The sequence below is a fragment of the Oncorhynchus gorbuscha genome, linkage group LG05, assembly GCF_021184085.1.
Source record: "Oncorhynchus gorbuscha isolate QuinsamMale2020 ecotype Even-year linkage group LG05, OgorEven_v1.0, whole genome shotgun sequence".
NCBI lineage: Eukaryota > Metazoa > Chordata > Actinopteri > Salmoniformes > Salmonidae > Oncorhynchus > Oncorhynchus gorbuscha.
This window is the reverse complement of record NC_060177.1, coordinates 37,655,133-37,673,404: the sequence shown is the minus strand read 5'-3', so window position 1 is coordinate 37,673,404 and position 18,272 is coordinate 37,655,133. Positions and strand designations below refer to the sequence as shown.

Sequence of the window (18,272 nt, the reverse complement as noted above, 5' to 3'; positions counted from 1 at the left end):
ACCCACTGCTCAGGTGAACCGAACCCTCTAGGGTGAAATGTCCTGTGCCGTGCTGTTCTGTGTTGTGCAATGCCGTGTCGTGGTTGTGCCATGTCGTGCTGTGTTGTGTCGTTCTGTTCTTTCACATCAATGACGATGGCCTCTTTATTTTTGACTTTTTGACTTTTTTTATACATTGTAGAATAATAGTGAAGACATCAAAACTATGAAATAACAAATATGGGATCATGTAGCAACCAAAAAAGTGCCAAACAAATCAAAACACGCTCCACATTTGAGACTCTTCAAAGTAGCCACTCCCTGCCTCGATGACAGCCCCGGGACACACTTGGCACTCTCCCAAACCTGTTAATTCACATTAGCCTCTTTACTGTTGTACTGAAGTTATCCCTGGGCTAAGCAAAACCCCTTGGGTTCGAGAGTGTTTTCGTCGTCATACAAAAGTTCTAGAACGCTTTCAAGTGTTGTTTCTAGAATTTTTATCTGATAGTTCTGGGTTGTTGGTAGGTATCAACTCTCTTGAGTGAGTTTTCTAGAGTTATAGAAAACAGTTCCTCGTGTTCTTCAGGGAGCGTTGGAAAGGACAGAGGAGGGAATGTGCTGCCAGTGGTTAAAGTGGAGGATGTGGACAGAGACGTAGGGATGAGAGGGGGTCTCAACATCCCCCAGATCATCACCTCCCAGGATCCCCTGTCCATATCTCTGACCGTGTCTCTCCCCCCCGGGACCAAGCGCAGGTAGACTGACTATACACTCTGCTGCTTCAAAAGCCTGTCTGATGATTATAGTAGCTGCACAGACTTGCTCTATGGTGATTTGCCTAGAATGACAGACAAACATTTAATTTACTAGCCATATTGCCTTAATATCACTCTCTTTTTTTCTCACACATTCAGCAAAGCTGTGGCTGCAGAGTAAGTTGTGGCAGCTTTGTTTGTGCAGTTTATCCTACCCTTGTCTCTTTGTCTCCTATTGCCTAACCTTGTATCGCCTTTCCTTTAGTGGCTCGCTCCTCCCGGTAGAAGAGAGAAGTGCTGAAGAGGATGATATTTTTGGTGTTGATGACTTGGAGATGCAGACCGGCCTCCTGACTGTGGAAGATGGGTGAGTGATGCCACACAGGGAAATGCACAAGACGCATGCAAAACCAGTGGAGGCTGCTGAGCGGAGGACAGCTCTTAACAATGGCTGGAACAGAGTTAATGGAATGGCATCAACCATTTGTAAACCACGTGTTTTATGTATTTGATACCACTCAACCTATTCTGCTCCAGCCCGTCCTCCCCAAGCCACCAACCTGTTGTAATACAAACACGGATGCACACTTGCATGCATGGTACACTTGCACAGACTCACTCATTCTCTGATGATGTCGTATCCTGCAGGGATCGTCCAGCATCAGCGGCCAGCTATGGCAGTGTGATTGTCCAAGAGAGAGTGACTACACTGGTCAAGCTGTTTAAGGCGAGGACGGTCCGCAAGAAGGAAAAACTGATGGACCCTGACGAATCTGAGGAAGACAGCCCTCAAACCTGTAGGTTACCACTAAGCATGACCTTTAACCTGTGACCCTGACCCTTGACCTTACAACAAGCAAAATACACAATTGCCAAATTATTTTCTAAAATGTACAAATGCAACCCTGACCCACATCCATTTTCACATAACCTATAACTTTTGACCTCTCAATCCCAGCCCCAGCCAAGGCGCCCCCTCCCCCTCCTCCCCCAGAAGATGACAAGGACATCTCAGCCCCGGTGGAGGAGGAAGAGGAGGAGGAGTACTGGGACTTCTATGGATACCCAATCAAAATCATCAAACTTCCCAAAATGCCCCCACTTCCTAGTTGGCTTCAAACCATAGTGGACTATCGTTTCCCTTCCAGCATCGACCCTTATACTGGTGAGCTATATACCAAAACATATTATACTTAAGCACTAAGGCCCGAGGTGGCCACGGCTAAGAGCTGTTCTTATGCACAACGCAACGCAGAGTGCCTTGGTACACAACCTTAGCCGTAGTATACTGGCCATAAACCACAAACCCCTGAGGTGCTTTACTGCTATTATAAACTAGTTATCAACATAATTATACAATAAACAAGTCATTTTGGGTCACGCCCATGGTATATTTAAGTGATATGGCCCTAGGGGGGTGTGGTATATTGCCAATATACCACTTTTAAGGGCTGTTCTTAGGCCCAATGCAACGCGGTATTGCCTGCATACAGCCCTTAGCCGTGGTATATTAGCCATATGCTACAAACCCCAGAACAGTAAACAAGTCATTTCTTGCCATACCCATGGTATACAATCTAATATACCACGGCTTTCAGCTAATCAGTATCCAGGACCAACCTTTAGAATAGTGGATAATATCCCTCACCAATTTTACTACCACATACCCCTGTTCCATTATACATTCCTATACAACACATAATGGTACTTTACCGACATGACTTGCCTCATTAAATAAAGGTGAAATAAAATACAAATAAAAATGACCAACTGGCTGATGAGTGCGCCTCTTACAGGCCCATCTCACTTCTGAATATTGACAATAAAATATGAACTATCTTTACCAACCTGACCTTGGGCCCTGATACTAATGTAATGAAATCCTAATATACCTTTTAGCCCCCACTGAGTTTTTATATTCACGTTGTAGTTGACTCTGCTCTGCTCTGTTTGTGCCTCTCGTCTCCCTGTAGACCTGGTCTACGTGGTGTGGCTGTTCTTTGTGATGATGGCGTGGAACTGGAACGTGTGGCTGATCCCGGTGCGCTGGGCCTTCCCCTACCAGACTGCAGACAACATCTACTGGTGGCTGTTAATGGACTACACCTGTGACCTTATTTACATCACCGACATCCTGGTCTTTCAGCCCCGCCTGGAGTTTGTACGCGGAGGAGATATTGTGGTAAGGGGATCTGGATCCTCACATATACTGTAGGCAATCACATATGCACCATGCTTATACAGACAGGTACATACACACAGACAGGCCCTCACACAAACTGGCCCTCTACGACAAGTAGTACTAGAAAATGTATGCCAACACAGACAATCATACACACAGATTCAGAAACACCTCTAAAACGCACAGACATATACACATTTATAGATACAAGGAACTAAATGATGTTCTAATTTCTTCTCTTTTCTTGCAGTGTGACAAAAAGGACATGAGAGACAACTACATGACAACAGAACGATTCAAGGTGAGGCTGAAGCTACACTGTTTCTCCTTGTTGACTGGGCTAGTAGACAAGTAACTCTATATTTCTCAGATGGATGTGAGGAGTGTTGGTTTGTAAAGGAATTATTTGTCTTTCAGATGGATTGTGTCAGTATGTTCCCCATGGAGATATTTTACTACTTTACTGGCGTTAACTCCCTTCTCAGATTCCCCCGCCTACTGAAGGTACACACACACACACACACACACACACACACACACACACACACACACACACACACACACACACACACACACACACACACACACACACACACACACACACACACACACACACACACACACACACACACACACACACAGGAGTGCTTAGACCTTAGTGATTGACACCTCTCTTTCTCCGTTTCAGTACATGGCTTTCTTTGAGTTCAACGACCGTTTGGAAGCAGTCATGAAGAAAGCCTACATCTACAGGTCCCAGAGAGGGACACATAGAACACACTCTGACCATCAACCACACATACATACTCTACACAGGACATTAGCTCAAGACAAAACACTCAGCAGAGAAAACCCCACACAGACACATTCAACATGCAATACACATAATTAGCCAGCAGAGGATGCTGTAGCCCTTACTGAGCTCTAGTAACTTTTTGTCATTCCCCTCCTCTCTCTCTCTCCCTCTCAGAGTGATCCTGACCACTTCCTACCTGTTGTATTCTCTCCACATCAACGCCTGTCTGTTCTATTGGGGTTCTGACTATGAGGGGCTGGGGTCCACTAAGTGGGTCTACAATGGCAAAGGGAACAGGTGAGGAGAACACCGCTAAACAGTCACAAAACGGCCGAAAAACCCTCACACCAACCACATTACCACAAAACATCCAGCTTTTTCCAAGTCCTCTTCTGCGGTCACCTTTAGAAATGTTCATTTATCCCAGACGTGTGTGTGTATTTGTCGGACATCTGTGTGTATACAGTGCCTCTGTCTGTCTGCCCAGTTATATCCGGTGTTACTACTTTGCTGTAAAGACCCTGATCACCATCGGTGGTCTCCCGGACCCAACCACCGTGTTTGAGATCACATTCCAGCTCGTCAACTATTTTGTTGGCGTCTTTGCTTTCTCCATCATGATTGGTCAGGTAGGTGCAGCGAAGACAATCCGTGTTCATTGGGGCATGCCACAGCAAAACCTTTTCCAGCAGAAAATAATGGCTCAGATTGATGGCTCAGATCGTACGTTCTTGTTTCTGAGCGTTTTGTTTCCGTTTCATGCCTACTGAACATAAGGCTTGTTGTTCTGCTGTTGTTCCAGATGAGAGATGTGGTGGGGGCTGCCACGGCGGGTCAGAACTACTACCGGGCCTGTATGGACAACACCATCAAGTACATGACCTCCTACCACATCCCCACAGAGGTCCAGAACCGAGTCAAGACCTGGTACGACTATACCTGGAAAATACAGGGCATGCTGGGTGAGGAACGTTGGCTAAATGTTGTGAGAGTGCTGCATGTCGATATGTTACGAAGATATTGTTTTCTGTTATTGGCCTATTTGCTCGCTCACCATCCCCCTAACTCTCTCCTTCTCTCTGCCCATCTGCCTCCCACCTTACCTTTTTTCCCTCTTGCTGCCTCTTGGTCTCGCTCTCGCTCTACAGATGAGCAGGAGCTGTTGATTCAGCTGCCGGATAAGATGAGGATGGACATGGCTGTGGATGTTAACTACTCCATCGTGAGTAAAGTGGCCCTGTTCCAGGTAAGGGGAGGGAAAGAGTCCATTGCAGCCCTCGTCTTTGTCAAATCTTCAATAATACATACTATACTCTCTCGCTCTCTCTTTCGTTCTCTTTTTTTCTCTCCAATTGTACTAAACTCCCTCTTTCATGTCTCTCCATTCCCTGCCTCTCTCGCTCCCTCTTTCGTTCTCTTTTTTTCTCTCCAATTGTGCTAAACTCCCTCTTTCATGTCTCTCCATTCACTGCCTCTATATCTGCCCCCCCTCTCTCTCTCTCTCTCTCTCTCTTTCTTTCTTTCTTTCTCTCTATTCCAGGGCTGTGACAGACAGATGATCTTTGACATGTTGATGAGGCTCAAGTCTGTGGTCTACCTGCCTGGGGACTTTGTCTGTAAAAAGGTAGGCCTGTGGAGTGATGCCCTCACCCTCCCATCACAGCTTTACCCCAAGCTTAGCCTAAATCACTTGCACATGGTCCATTCTCCCTCTGTAAACCGTACCTCTAATTGTACCTGTGTGCCTTCGCTATGATCTGATATAATGTGCTGTGTGTCCCATGTGGGCAGGGTGAGATCGGCAGGGAGATGTATATCATCAAGCAGGGGGAGGTTCAGGTGGTGGGAGGACCTGATTTGAAGACTGTGTTTGTGACAATCAGGGCCGGCTCTGTGTTTGGAGAAATCAGGTGAGAGCTCCCCCTTAATCACTGGTCCAAATCTTTTCCTCGTATACAGTATCATGTATTGGAATATCTAAGGGCTGTACATTGTACACAATCCCAATGAACCTGTTTCAGCACTCATGCATGCGACAGTGTGCATGCTACGTCTCAAGCTTGCCTCTAGAATGTTTCTAAGCATGCGTTTGGTGTTTGTTTGGCGTGTAACCCATATATGTTCTCCGATTGGACAGCTTGCTGGCAGGGGGCGGGGGGAACAGACGCACGGCCAATGTGATGGCTCACGGATTCGCGAACCTCTTCATCCTGGATAAGAGGGACCTCTCAGACATCCTGGTGCACTACCCCGAGTCCCAGAAACTCCTCCGCAAGAAGGCCAAGTGAGGGGGTGACCTCTCGAATCCAACGTTCCTACCTTTTCCAGTTCACCTATCCCTCTCTTCTTACCCAGGACACAGCCAAAAGGCCTGAGGGGGAAGGTCAAATGGATGGGCTGGGAAGTGGGATATGAGTCTCGGGGGAAGGGTGGATGGGGATGGTTAAGGTGCTCTCTCTTTCTCTCTCTTTACCATAGCCTCTATCTCTCCACTTCATCTCTTCCTCCATCTGCCACTATCCATCTGTCACTATCTCCCTCTGTCTGTTCGTCCACTCTGTATCTCTATCTCTTTCCCTCTCTACTGTAATTCTCTCTCACTGATCATGGTTACGAGGAGTTTGAGCTCCTGATGAAGTATTATTGGTTTAAGTGAGAGGCAGGCAGAAGTTAGGAGGGAATAATGTCTGGATAAACAGACAGTCTCATGACCTGCTCTAACTCATCCGTGGCATCAATTTACCTCATAAGTGAGGACAGGGAGGTGCAGTGTGTGTGTGTGTGTGTGTGTGTGTGTGTGTGTGTGTGTGTGTGTGTGTGTGTGTGTGTGTGTGTGTGTGTGTGTGTGTGTGTGTGTGTGTGTGTGTGTGTGTGTGTGTGTGTGTGTGTGTGTGTGTGTGTGTGTATATTTATTTATTTTTTTTATTTATATATATTTATTTATTTATTTATATATATATATTTAACCAAAAAAGTGTTAAACAAATCAAAATAGATTTTAGATTCTTCAAAGTAGCCACCCTTTTCCATGATGACAGCTTTGCACACTCTTGGTATCCTCTCAGCCAGCTTCATGAGGAATGCTTTTGGAGTTCCCACATATGCTGAGCACCTTCATGTCTTAAAGTAAAGATGGATTGTTGTTTCTCTTTGCTTATTTGAGCTGTTCTTGCTATAATATGGACTTGGTATTTTACCAAATAGGGCTATTGTCTGTATACCACCCATACCTTGTCACAACACAACTGTGGCTCAAACGCATTAAGAAATTAATGCTTTCCAGGTGACTACCTCATGAAGCTGGTTGAGAGAATGCCAAGAGTGTACAAAGCTGCCATCAAGGCAAAGGGTGGCTACTTTGAAGAAACTCAATTGTAAAAAATATATATATTTCTTTTTTAATTAACTTTTTTGTTCAACACTTTTTTGTTTACTACATGTTCCCATATGTGTTATTTTATAGTTTTGATGTCAGCACTATTATTATACAATGTAGAAAATAGTCAAAATCAAGAAAAACCCTGGAATGAGTAGGTGTGTCCTTTGACACACCTAACCTTTGACTGGTACTGTATATATACAGTTGAAGTCAGAAGTTTACATACACCTTAGCCAAATACATTTTAAAAATTCCCTGTCTTTGGTCAGTTAGGATTACCATTTTATTTTAAGAATGTGAAATGTCAGAATAATAATAGAGAGAATGATTTATTTCAAATTTGAATTATTTTATCACATTCCCAGTGGGTCAGAAGTTTACATATACTCAATTAGTATTTGGTAGCATTGCTTTTAAATTGCTTAACATTGGTCAAACGGTTCGGGTAGCCTTCAACAAGCTTCCCACAATAAATTGGGTGAATTTTGACCCATTTCTGAGCTGGTGCAACTGAGTCAGGTTTGTAGGCCTCCTTGCTGGCGCACACTTTTTCAGTTCTGCCATCCCCTTATCCTTAGGATTGAAGTCAGGGCTTTGTGATGGCCACTCCAATACCTTGAATTTGTTGTCCTTTTTTGCAATATCCATTTGTGACCAAGCTTTAACTTCCCGACTGATGTCTTGAGATGTTGCTTCAATATATCTACATAATTTTCATTCCTCATGATGCTATCTATTTTGTGAAGTGCACCAGTCCCTCCTGCAGCAAAGCACTCCCACAACATGATGCTGCCATCCCCGTGCTTCACGGTTGGGATGGTATTCTTCGGCTTGCAAGCCTCCCCCTTTTGCCTCCAAACATAACGATGGTCATTATGGCCAAACAGTTCTATTTTTGTTTCATCAGACCAGAGGACATTTCTCCAAAAAGTATGATCTTTGCCCCCATGTGCAGTTGCAAACTGTAGTCAGGCTTTTTTTATGGCGGTTTTGGAGCAGTGGTTTCTTCCTTGCTTAGCAGCCTTTCAGGTTATGTCGATATAGGACTCATTTTACTGTGGATATAGATACTTTTGTACCTGTTTCCTCCAGCACCTTCACAAGGGCCTTTGCTGTTGTTCTGGGATTGATTTGCACTTTTCGCACCAAAGTACGCTCATCTCTAGGAGACAGAATGCACCTCCTTTCTGAGCAGTATGACAGCTGCGTGGTCCCATGATGTTTATACTTGCGTATTATTGTTTGTGCAGATGAACGTGGTACCTTCAGGCTTTTGGAAATTGCTCCCAATGACGAACCAGACTTGTGGAGGTCTACAAAAACATTCTGAGGTCTTGACAGTTTTCTTTTGATTTTCCTATGATGTCAAGCTAAGAGGCACTGAGTTTGAAGGTAGGCCATGAAATACATCCACAGGTACACCCCCAATTGACTAAAATGATGCTTCTAAAGCCATGACATCAGTTTCTGGAATTTTCCAAGCTGTTTAAAGGCACAGTCAAATTGTGGACCCCCACAAGTCTGGTTCATCCCTGTGACCAATTTCCAAATTCCTCAGGGTACCACTGTCACGCCTTGGTCTTAGTATTTTGTGTTTTCTTTAATTATTTGTTCAGGCCAGGGTGTGACATGAGGTTATTGTATTGTCGTATTGGGGTTTTTGTAGGCATTGGGATTGTGGTTGATGAGGGGTGTGTCTAGTATAGGCTTGGCTGCCTGAGGCGGTTCTCAATCAGAGTCAGGTGATTCTTGTTGTCTCTGATGGGGAACCGTATTTAGGTAGCATGGGTTTCACTTTGTATTTCGTGGGTGATTGTTCCTGTCTCTGTGTAGTGTTCACCAGATAGGCTTTATTAGGTTTCACGTTCCGTTTGTTGTTTTTGTATCTACAAGTTATTTCATGTATCGCTTTTTTTATTAAAGTCATGAGTAACCACCATGCTGCATTTCGGTCCGACTCTCTTTCTACAAACGAAGAACGCCGTTACAGAATCACCCACCACACATGGACCGAGTGGCGTGGTAACAGGCAGCGACAGCATGAGCAGCGAAAGGAGGATGAATTATTCAGAGAATGGACATGGGAAGACGTTATGGACAGCAGAGGTATGGAGTATACAACGTGGGAAGAAATAGACAGGTGGGCGGTCGACCCAGAGAGAGTGCCGGAGCCCGCCTGGGATTCGCTGGAGCAGTGCGAAGAGGGCTATAGGAGAATGGAGTCGAAGAGAAAGACACTGCGGCGCAGAAAGAAACCCGAAAGTCACCCCCAAAAATGTATTGGGGGAGGGCTCAGGGAGAGAGTGGCAGAGTCAGGAGTCAGACCTGAGCCAACTCTCCCTGTTAATTGTGAGGAGCAGCGATCAAAGGACTTCTGGACTTGGGAGGAGATATTAGACGGAAAAGGACCCTGGGCTCAGCCTGGAGAATATCGCCGTCCCAAGGTAGAACTGGAGGCGATAAAAGCGGAGAGGCGCTGGTATGAGGAGGCAGCACGGCGACGCGGATGGAAGCCCGAAAAGCAGCCCAAAAAATTTGGGGGGGGGGATTACAGGGAGTATGGCTATGCCAGGTAGGAGACCTGTGCAAACTCCCTGTGCTTACCGGGGGGCTAGAGAGACCGGGCAGGCACCGTGTTATGCTATGGAGCGCACAGTGTTTCCAGTGCGGGTGCATAGCCCGGTGCGGTTCAAACCAGCCCTTCGTATTGGCCGGGCTAGAGTGGGCATCGAGCCAGGTAAGGTTGGGCAGGCTCGGTGCTCAAGAGCTCCAGTGCGCCTGCACGGTCCGGTCTATCCAGAGCCTCCTGCCTGTTCGGAGCAGCCTGAGCTGTCAGTCTGCATGAAGCAGCCAGAGATGTCAGTCTGCATGAAGCAGCCAAAGCTGTCAGTCTGCAAAGAGCTGCCAGTCTGCAAGGAGCTGTCAGTCTGCAAGGAGCTGTCAGTATGCAAGGAGCTGCCAGTCTGCAGGGTGCTGTCAGCCTGCATGGAGCAGTCAGAGCTGTCAGTCTGCATAAAGCAGCCAGAGCTGTCAGTCTGTATGAAGCAGTCAGAGCTGTCAGCCTGCATGGAGCAGTCAGAGCTGTCAGTCTGTATGAAGCAGTCAGAGCTGTCAGTCTGTATGAAGCAGCCAGAGCTGTCAGTCTGCATGAAGCAGCCAGAGCTGTCAGTCTGTATGAAGCAGCCAGAGCTGTCAGTCTGTATGAAGCAGCCAGAGCTGTCAGTCGGCATAAAGCAGCCAGAGCTGTCAGTCAGCATAGAGCAGCTAGATCCGCCAGTCAGCCATGATCTTCTAGATCTGCCAGTCAACCAGATTCTTCCAGATCTGCCAGTCAACCAGTCTCTTCCAGATCTGCCAGTCAAGCAGTCTCTTCCAGATCTGCCAGTCAACCAGAATCCTCCAGATCTGCTAGTCAACCAGAATCTTCCAGATCTGCCAGCCAGCCAGGATCTACCGGAGCCGGCTACCTACCTGAGCTTCATCTCAGTACTGGGCTTCCTCTCAGTACTGGGCTTCCTCTCAGTCCTGAGCTGCCCCTCAGTCCCGAGCTGCCCCTCAGTCCCGAGCTGCCCCCCAGTCCTGAGCTGCTCCTCAGTCCCGAGCTTCCCCTCAGTCCCGAGCTGTCCCTCAGTCCCGAGCTGTCCCTCAGTCCCAAGCTGTCCCTCAGTCACGAGCTGCCCCTCAGTCACGAGCTGCCCCTCAGTCACGAGCTGCTCCTTAGTTCAGTGGGGTTCTGGGTGAGGACTATTAGGCCATGGTCGGCGGCGAGGATGGATTATCCCAGGACGCGAAGGGGAGGAACTAGGACATTAATAGAGTGGGGTCCACGTCCCGAGCCGGAACTGCCACCATGGACAAACTCCCACCCGGACCCTCCCTATGGTTTTGAGGTGCGTCCGGGAGTCCGCACCTTAGGGGGCGGGGGGTTCTGTCACGCCTTGGTCTTAGTATTTTGTGTTTTCTTTAATTATTTGTTCAGGCCAGGGTGTGACATGGGGTTATTGTATTGTCGTATTGGGGTTTTTGTAGGCATTGGGATTGTGGTTGATGAGGGGTGTGTCTAGTATAGGCTTGGCTGCCTGAGGCGGTTCTCAATCAGAGTCAGGTGATTCTTGTTGTCTCTGATGGGGAACCGTATTTAGGTAGCATGGGTTTCACTTTGTATTCCGTGGGTGATTGTTCCTGTCTCTGTGTAGTGTTCACCAGATAGGCTGTATTAGGTTTCACGTTCCGTTTGTTGTTTTTGTATCTATAAGTTATTTCATGTATCGCTTTTTTCATTAAAGTCATGAGTAACCACCACGCTGCATTTCGGTCCGACTCTCTTTCTACAAACGAAGAACGCTGTTACAACCACGTTTATCTTTACAAACAATAGTACGCAAGTACATGGGACCACGCAGCCGTCATACCGCTCAGGAAGGAGAAAACTGTCTCCTAGAGATGAATGCACTTTGGTGCGAAAAGTGCAAATCAATCCCAGAACAACAGCAAATGGCCGTATGAAGATGCAGGTGGAAACAGGTACAACGGTATCTATATCCACAGTAGAACAAGTCCTATACCGACATGTCCTGAAAGACCGCTCAGCGAGAAGAAGGCAGTGCTCCAAAACCGCCATAAAAAAACACAGACTACGGTTTGATATCCACAGTAGAACAAGTCCTATTCCGACATGACCTGAAAGGCCGCTCAGCGAGAAGAAGCCAGTGCTCCAAAACCGCCATAAAAAACACAGACTACGGTTTGCAACTGCACATGGGGACTTTACCTCAGTCTGACTGACCTGACTACTTTTTGGAGAAATTTCCTTTGGTCTGATGAAACAAAAATAGAACTGTTTGGCCATAATGACCATCGTTATGTTTGGAGGCAAAAGGGGGAGGCTTGCAAGCCGAAGAACACCATGCCAACCGTGAAGCACGGGGGTGGCAGCATCATGTATTGGGGGTGATTTGCTGCAGGAGGGACTGGTGCACTTCTCAAAATAGATAGCATCACCAGGAATGAAAATTATGTAGATATATTGAAGCAACATCTCAAGACATCAGTCAGGAAGTCAAAGTTTGGTCGGAAATGGGTCTTCCAAATGGACAATGACCCAAAGCATACTTCCAAAGTTGTGGCAAATGGCTTAAGGACAAAAAAGGCAAGGTATTGGAGTGGCCATTACAAAGCCCTGACCTCATCCCATAGAACATTTGTGGGCAGAACTGAAAAAGCATGTGCGAGCAAGGAGTCCTACAAACCTGACTCAGTTACACCATCTCTGTCAGGAGGAATGGGCCAAAATTTGCCCAACTTATTGTGGGAAGCTTGTGGAAGGCTACCCAAAACATTTGACCCAAGTTAAACAATTTAAAGACAATTCTACAAAGTACTAATTGAGTGCATGTAAACTTCTGACCCACTGGGAATGTAATGAAAGAAATCAAATCTGAAAGAAATCATTCTCTCTACTATTATTCTGACATTTCACATTCTTAAAATAAAGTGGTGATCCTAACTGACCTAAGACAGGGAATTTTTACTCTGATTAAATGTCAGGAATTTTGAAAAACTGAGTTGAAATGTATTCGGTTAAGGTGTATGTAAACTTCCGACTTCAACTGTATACAGTGTATTAGTTTGCGTTTGTATGCCACATGTGTGCATGCCTAAATGTTTCAAGCACACAAAATGCATCAATGTACACAGTGTGTATGCACAGTGACACCATATCTAAAAGCTTTACCTCAGTCTGACGGACCTGACCACAACTTCTCCCTGCCTTCCTCCCTTTCCAGGAAAATGCTGACGAAGGATAAGAAGCCAGAGGAAAAGGCCGAGGTGAAGGACACTGCCGAGGTGATCCCAGACAGGCCAGAGACCCCCAAGCTGTTCAAAGCAGCCCTGGTGATTACAGAACAAGCAGGCATTAAGGGCACCTTCGCCAAGCTGAAAGAGGGCTACAAACCTACCGAGACTGAGGTAAACAGCACACGCATGCATTTACATGCACACACCTAGTGTCATACACACAACACACCTACCTCTGTGTCTGTCCCCAACTCTCCCTTCTCACACCCTCCCTCATACTCTCTCTCTTTCTTGTGGGTGGATGGAAAATGGTCTGAAATCAATCTTTGTTCTCTCTCTCTCTCTCTCACACCCAAAACGCCCTCTACCCCCAGTCCTCTGGACTCCCCATACCTCCTCCCTCCCCGATGGTGCACCGTCGCTCCCCCATCCCCCCTACAGATGCCCAGGTCGAGGATGACGAAGATGCGGTTTCCGAGACGACCGACAGTATGATGCTCATCCGCATGACACGCCGTCACAAAGGCGAGGAGCTCCTGTCCGTCGAGCAGAAGCCTGGAGATGAAGAGGAGGAGATGGAGAAGAAGTAGAAGGAGACTGAGAAGGAAATTGAGAGAAAGAGAAGGGGAAGAAATGTTGTGATCACCCGCTACTCTTCTATACTCTTCTGTGTGTATTTTGACTGAGATTTCAGACCGAAATGGTAAAAAATATATATATATATTTCCCTATTGCCGAGTTCACTTCATGTCAGAAACTCTGGATCTCCGAGTTAATATGAACGTAAGTTATTTGCGTAGAGCTTTCTATTGGTAGATTCTGATACTTCCCAAGTGGGAAACTCGAGTATTATCTTTCTATAACGAGTAAGCAAGTCGGAAATGTCTGAGTTTCCGACATGACGTGAACACGGCATATGCCCCCCTTGGGTTAAGTTCACTTTACAGCGTTATCCTGTCATATTCTATGTGCCCCTTCTGTCCCTCACTCTCTCGTGGTCTCACTGATGTTGTGTGTGTTAACTGCGTTTTAGTACCTTAAAGCGGCAATTAGCAATTGAAACAATAACGAGTACTTCCCGTCTCTTTTTCGGTAAAACGCTGAGGGATGGAGAAATGTAACCACTGTCAAATTCATAGACAGAGCTATGGATGGAAGGATTGACCATCCATGATATCAAAATGTAGTGTTATGCATTTTTTTTTTGTTTAAAACATTGAAGTAAAACAAATTTATTATTTTGGGTTCTGAAATGGTATGACAGTTGAACTAAACTCATGAGACATTATAAGTTATATTCTTCAATAATTAGTGGGTACATATCCTTCATTTAAATGTACAAAACAATTATGTTGCAACTGCAGATTGCCCCTTTAATCCTTATTGATGCTTCATAATCCTATATAGCCTTGTTATAAAACTCCATTACCCAGGGGGCTTAGCTCCAGGTCTCCTACTGCTTCCTGCTTCGAAGTACTGCCACTCTCCCCAAGTACCTGTGACAGAGGCAATATGGCCTTAACCAAAACCTAGGCGTTGCTGGTTTCTATATTTCTTTAGCCATTCCATTTTAAAAGAGAGGCCATTTTCTTTTGTAGTCTGTGTCACAAGAGTGAACACTGGTATGTTTAGCATTTAATCTTTGGGAAAACATCTGTGTTTCTCTTATCTGAGGTATATGGGAAAACTTTTTTTTATTTCGTATTTGAACTCTTAAGAGTGAGTGGTCCTGTGTTGGTTTTCTTTGGTGCCGTGACGCATCACACTAGTCGAAATCTGATTGGCTGATTCAGGGTCATGCCATGTGTCCTCCTGTCTGACACAGCAGGAGCTCAAATGGGTTTCAATGATTTTACTGAGTTTGAGTTTTCGAGGTCAGAGAGAGTGTGTGTGTAAAATGTGGAAATGAGTGTGTATGAGCAGGAAGAGGTGCAGAAAGCCAGAGGAAGTGTTCATTGTGTCCGTCTCAACCAAAACGGGGAAAGGCAGAATAAAAAGGCGGGAATAAAACAATGCTGAGCAAGCCTCAGAACTAACCTCTGTCCAATTCTGTGCTTACATCTCAGGGTGTGATGAAGTGTGTGCTTACTTGTGGTAGGAGTCACATTTGAACTGACATTACAGTTAACTTTCCAACCCCTTCCCATATCTATCAGTGACCTTAAGTCAGGCACATAGTGGGTTGTCATAGTGGGTTCTTTTTTACACACCATAGCATACTTCAGCCATAAAAAGATGCCTAGGTGCTATTAGAAGATTTAGGACTAGATTCGATCCGTATCGCAGAAGTAGGATATCAAGGAAGATCAGCATTATATGTTCCCGCATTCGCCGATACTAGATTCATGGTTAAACCATGCACGTGTCGGCTCAATCGAAAATGACCTTGACATTTTAACGTGGATCTTCCTAGATACTTCCGTGACATGGATTGAATCCAGCCCTTAAGCATAACGCTCAGGGATTATGCCCATATTTCAAGTTTTTAATGTGGATGTATATCAGTCGACTGTACGTGCTTTTTTTGTGTCATTTTCAACTGAGAAAATATCATTTTGAACCATTTTGGAAATAAAAGCTTGTGAATCCTAAGTCAAGCATTTATAGATATTTTGTTGTTGTTGTTGTTTAGTGTTTAAATTATATCTTTGGAACCAACAGCTGAATTAAACTGGCTATGTAAACTCCCTTGTTGGATTCAGATAGATTTTTGATAATGAAGAAGAATGTTTTATAGATGACAATTTGCCTAGTATTGTAATAGGTATGGTGAAAGCATATGTATGCAGCTTGTAAACAATAAAAATACTGTGCTTACTGAAGATTGTGTAAAGTGTAAGAGAGAGAGAGAGAGAGAGAGAGAGAGAGAGAGAGAGAGAGAGAGAGAGAGAGAGAGAGAGAGAGAGAGAGAGAGAGAGAGAGAGCCCACCTGCATCCTATGTCTGCCAGTTGCTATAGGTCAGAACTGTGGTAAAATAAAGGCAACAAAGTGATCCCTTGATATACATCTTTTATGCTCTCATGATTTGTATTAGGACCACTGGTTGGTAATGAAGACGTTTCAGGGCACAGTGAAAAACTGTTTTGCTTGAGTTTTGAGCTTTTGACAGGTCTTCTAAACGGGACATTCGCATGAGTAAAGCACAGCACAGATCAGTAAAAAAATAATGCATTCATTGTGGTGTAGTTTTTTTGACCAGTGAGAAAGTCAAGGAAACACGCTGCGGGGAAAATATATTATGGGCGCAAATACCCCTTGCTGAGCCCCTATCTTCTTCTTCTGAGGTTTAACGGCGGGTGGCATCCATCCATTACTGCCACCTACTAGACTGCAGTACAACTCCCTTATACTTTACTTGAAAAAGAAAAATGTACTAAATAAATACCCTACCATCTGACACTATATACTCACTAATTTAAAAATAACATAAAATGAACACCACTCCCCTAATTAAATGTATTTATTCCTACCTCATGCCATCATCCTGAAAGGATGGGACATCACCACTTAACACACCCTGTAACTCTTCTGATGTCAAGTCTCGCACACCCAAATACCTCTCTGCAGCTGCCACCACAAACTCAATTTTCGGAGACTTCCGATCCATGCCTGTGTAACAGTATAACTTTATACCGTCCCCTCGCCCATACCCAGGCGCGAACCAGGGACCCTCTGCACACATCAACAACAGTCACCCACGAAGCATCGTTACCTATCGCTCCACAAAAGCCGAGGCCCTTGAAGAGCAAGGGGAACAACTACTTCAAGGTCTCAGAGCAAGTGACGTTACCGATTGAAACGTTATTTAGCGCACACCACCGCTAACTAAGCTAGCCGTTTCACATCCGTTACACCTGCAGTACAATTGATAACCATTGCTATAAATACAATCTTCCTGAAACTTATTTCACTGTTTGGCCTATCTGTCTGTACTGGTATATCTCTACTACTCTCACCACTCCTCACCCTCAACCCATCTTCCTCAACTTTCTTCACTGCCTCAGCATATGACAACTTCTGCACTACTCTAAACCTGGAAACCTCTACCTACCTCTCTCGCATATGGGACACTACAATTAACACATTCCACTACGTTCCCAAATACTACACATTCCTTTGTCGCATGCCCTTCTGCACATTTCTCAGACCTTGGACCCTCCCTCCTACACACTGCGGCCACATAGGAACACCTTGGACCCTCCCTCCTACACACTGCTGCCACATAGGAACACCTTGGACCCTCCCTCCTACACACTGCTGCCACATAGGAACACCTTGGACCCTCCTTCCTACACACTGCGGCCACATAGGAACACCTTGGACCCTCCCTCCTACACACTGCTGCCACATAGGAACACCTTGGACCCTCCCTCCTACACACTGCTGCCACATAGGAACACCTTGGACCCTCCCTCCTACACACTGCTGCCACATAGGAACACCTTGGACCCTCCCTCCTACACACTGCGGCCACATAGGAACACCTTGGACCCTCCCTCCTACACACTGCTGCCACATAGGAACACCTTGGACCCTCCCTCCTACACACTGCTGCCACATAGGAACACCTTGGACCCTCCCTCCTACACACTGCGGCCACATAGGAACACCTTGGACCCTCCCTCCTACACACTGCGGCCACATAGGAACACCTTGGACCCTCCCTCCTACACACTGCTGCCACATAGGAACACCTTGGACCCTCCCTCCTACACACTGCGGCCACATGCCCATAAGCTTGACACCTGTAACATCTTAATGTGTTCGGCACATAAGCTTGTACAGGATACCTTTATATATCCTTTATTCACTGTCAGGCAAAGACTCAACTTCAAAACTCAAAAGAACAGACAATGACTCTTCTGTTTCCCCACTCTCACCACCCTGTCTGCGTCGCATCAAACGACGAGCATCACATACACCGGGAATCTTTGCTCTCAGCTGGTCAACTTTGATATCTACTGCTACCCCAGTTATCACTCCTTTCATTGGTGCCCTTTTCTTGATAAACAAAACAATTCACTTTTCTTGCCCCCATTCGTTTTGCTTCAAGCGCATTCTCCCTCTGCCCAACAGAAACACAAACAATTACCACTTGACCACTTCTAGTTACCCTCACCGATTCCACATGACCCAACCCTTTTTCCACCCACCGTGAAACCACAAATGGATCAGCCAAAGGGCAAGAGTCCACTTTCTCCATAAACTGCACTCCTACTGTCACAGACTCTTCTTCATCCTGACCCTCAGGTGCACACCTCGGTCTCCGATAACTTTACTGCACCAACCACCTCTGATTCTTCACCCTCATTCACTTCCATTTCTCCTCCTGTCTTCAGCTCCCTCTGCTTACACTTTCTACCATTCTTCTTTGACAA

At 45.7% G+C, this 18,272-nt stretch overlaps 1 protein-coding gene across 18 annotated transcripts in view; it reads left to right on the top strand.

Annotated features, from left to right (window-relative positions):
- LOC124035922 (cyclic nucleotide-gated cation channel beta-1-like) overlaps nucleotides 1-13,549 on the top strand; it is an 80,349-nt gene extending 66,800 nt beyond the window's left edge. For all 18 annotated transcript variants that reach the window (XM_046349838.1, XM_046349835.1, XM_046349834.1 and 15 more), the window contains 18 exons: nucleotides 569-737; nucleotides 897-914; nucleotides 1,003-1,104; nucleotides 1,386-1,534; nucleotides 1,696-1,902; nucleotides 2,711-2,919; nucleotides 3,170-3,220; nucleotides 3,337-3,423; nucleotides 3,608-3,672; nucleotides 3,890-4,012; nucleotides 4,203-4,344; nucleotides 4,518-4,677; nucleotides 4,864-4,961; nucleotides 5,256-5,339; nucleotides 5,507-5,625; nucleotides 5,853-5,999; nucleotides 12,881-13,064; nucleotides 13,268-13,549. In XM_046349838.1, coding sequence (XP_046205794.1) covers nucleotides 569-737; nucleotides 897-914; nucleotides 1,003-1,104; nucleotides 1,386-1,534; nucleotides 1,696-1,902; nucleotides 2,711-2,919; nucleotides 3,170-3,220; nucleotides 3,337-3,423; nucleotides 3,608-3,672; nucleotides 3,890-4,012; nucleotides 4,203-4,344; nucleotides 4,518-4,677; nucleotides 4,864-4,961; nucleotides 5,256-5,339; nucleotides 5,507-5,625; nucleotides 5,853-5,999; nucleotides 12,881-13,064; nucleotides 13,268-13,483 — 2,330 coding nt within the window. In that variant the 3' untranslated portion in view covers nucleotides 13,484-13,549. The remainder of the gene's footprint in view (nucleotides 1-568; nucleotides 738-896; nucleotides 915-1,002; nucleotides 1,105-1,385; nucleotides 1,535-1,695; nucleotides 1,903-2,710; nucleotides 2,920-3,169; nucleotides 3,221-3,336; nucleotides 3,424-3,607; nucleotides 3,673-3,889; nucleotides 4,013-4,202; nucleotides 4,345-4,517; nucleotides 4,678-4,863; nucleotides 4,962-5,255; nucleotides 5,340-5,506; nucleotides 5,626-5,852; nucleotides 6,000-12,880; nucleotides 13,065-13,267) is intronic.
- The last annotated feature ends 4,723 nt before the right edge of the window (nucleotides 13,550-18,272 follow it).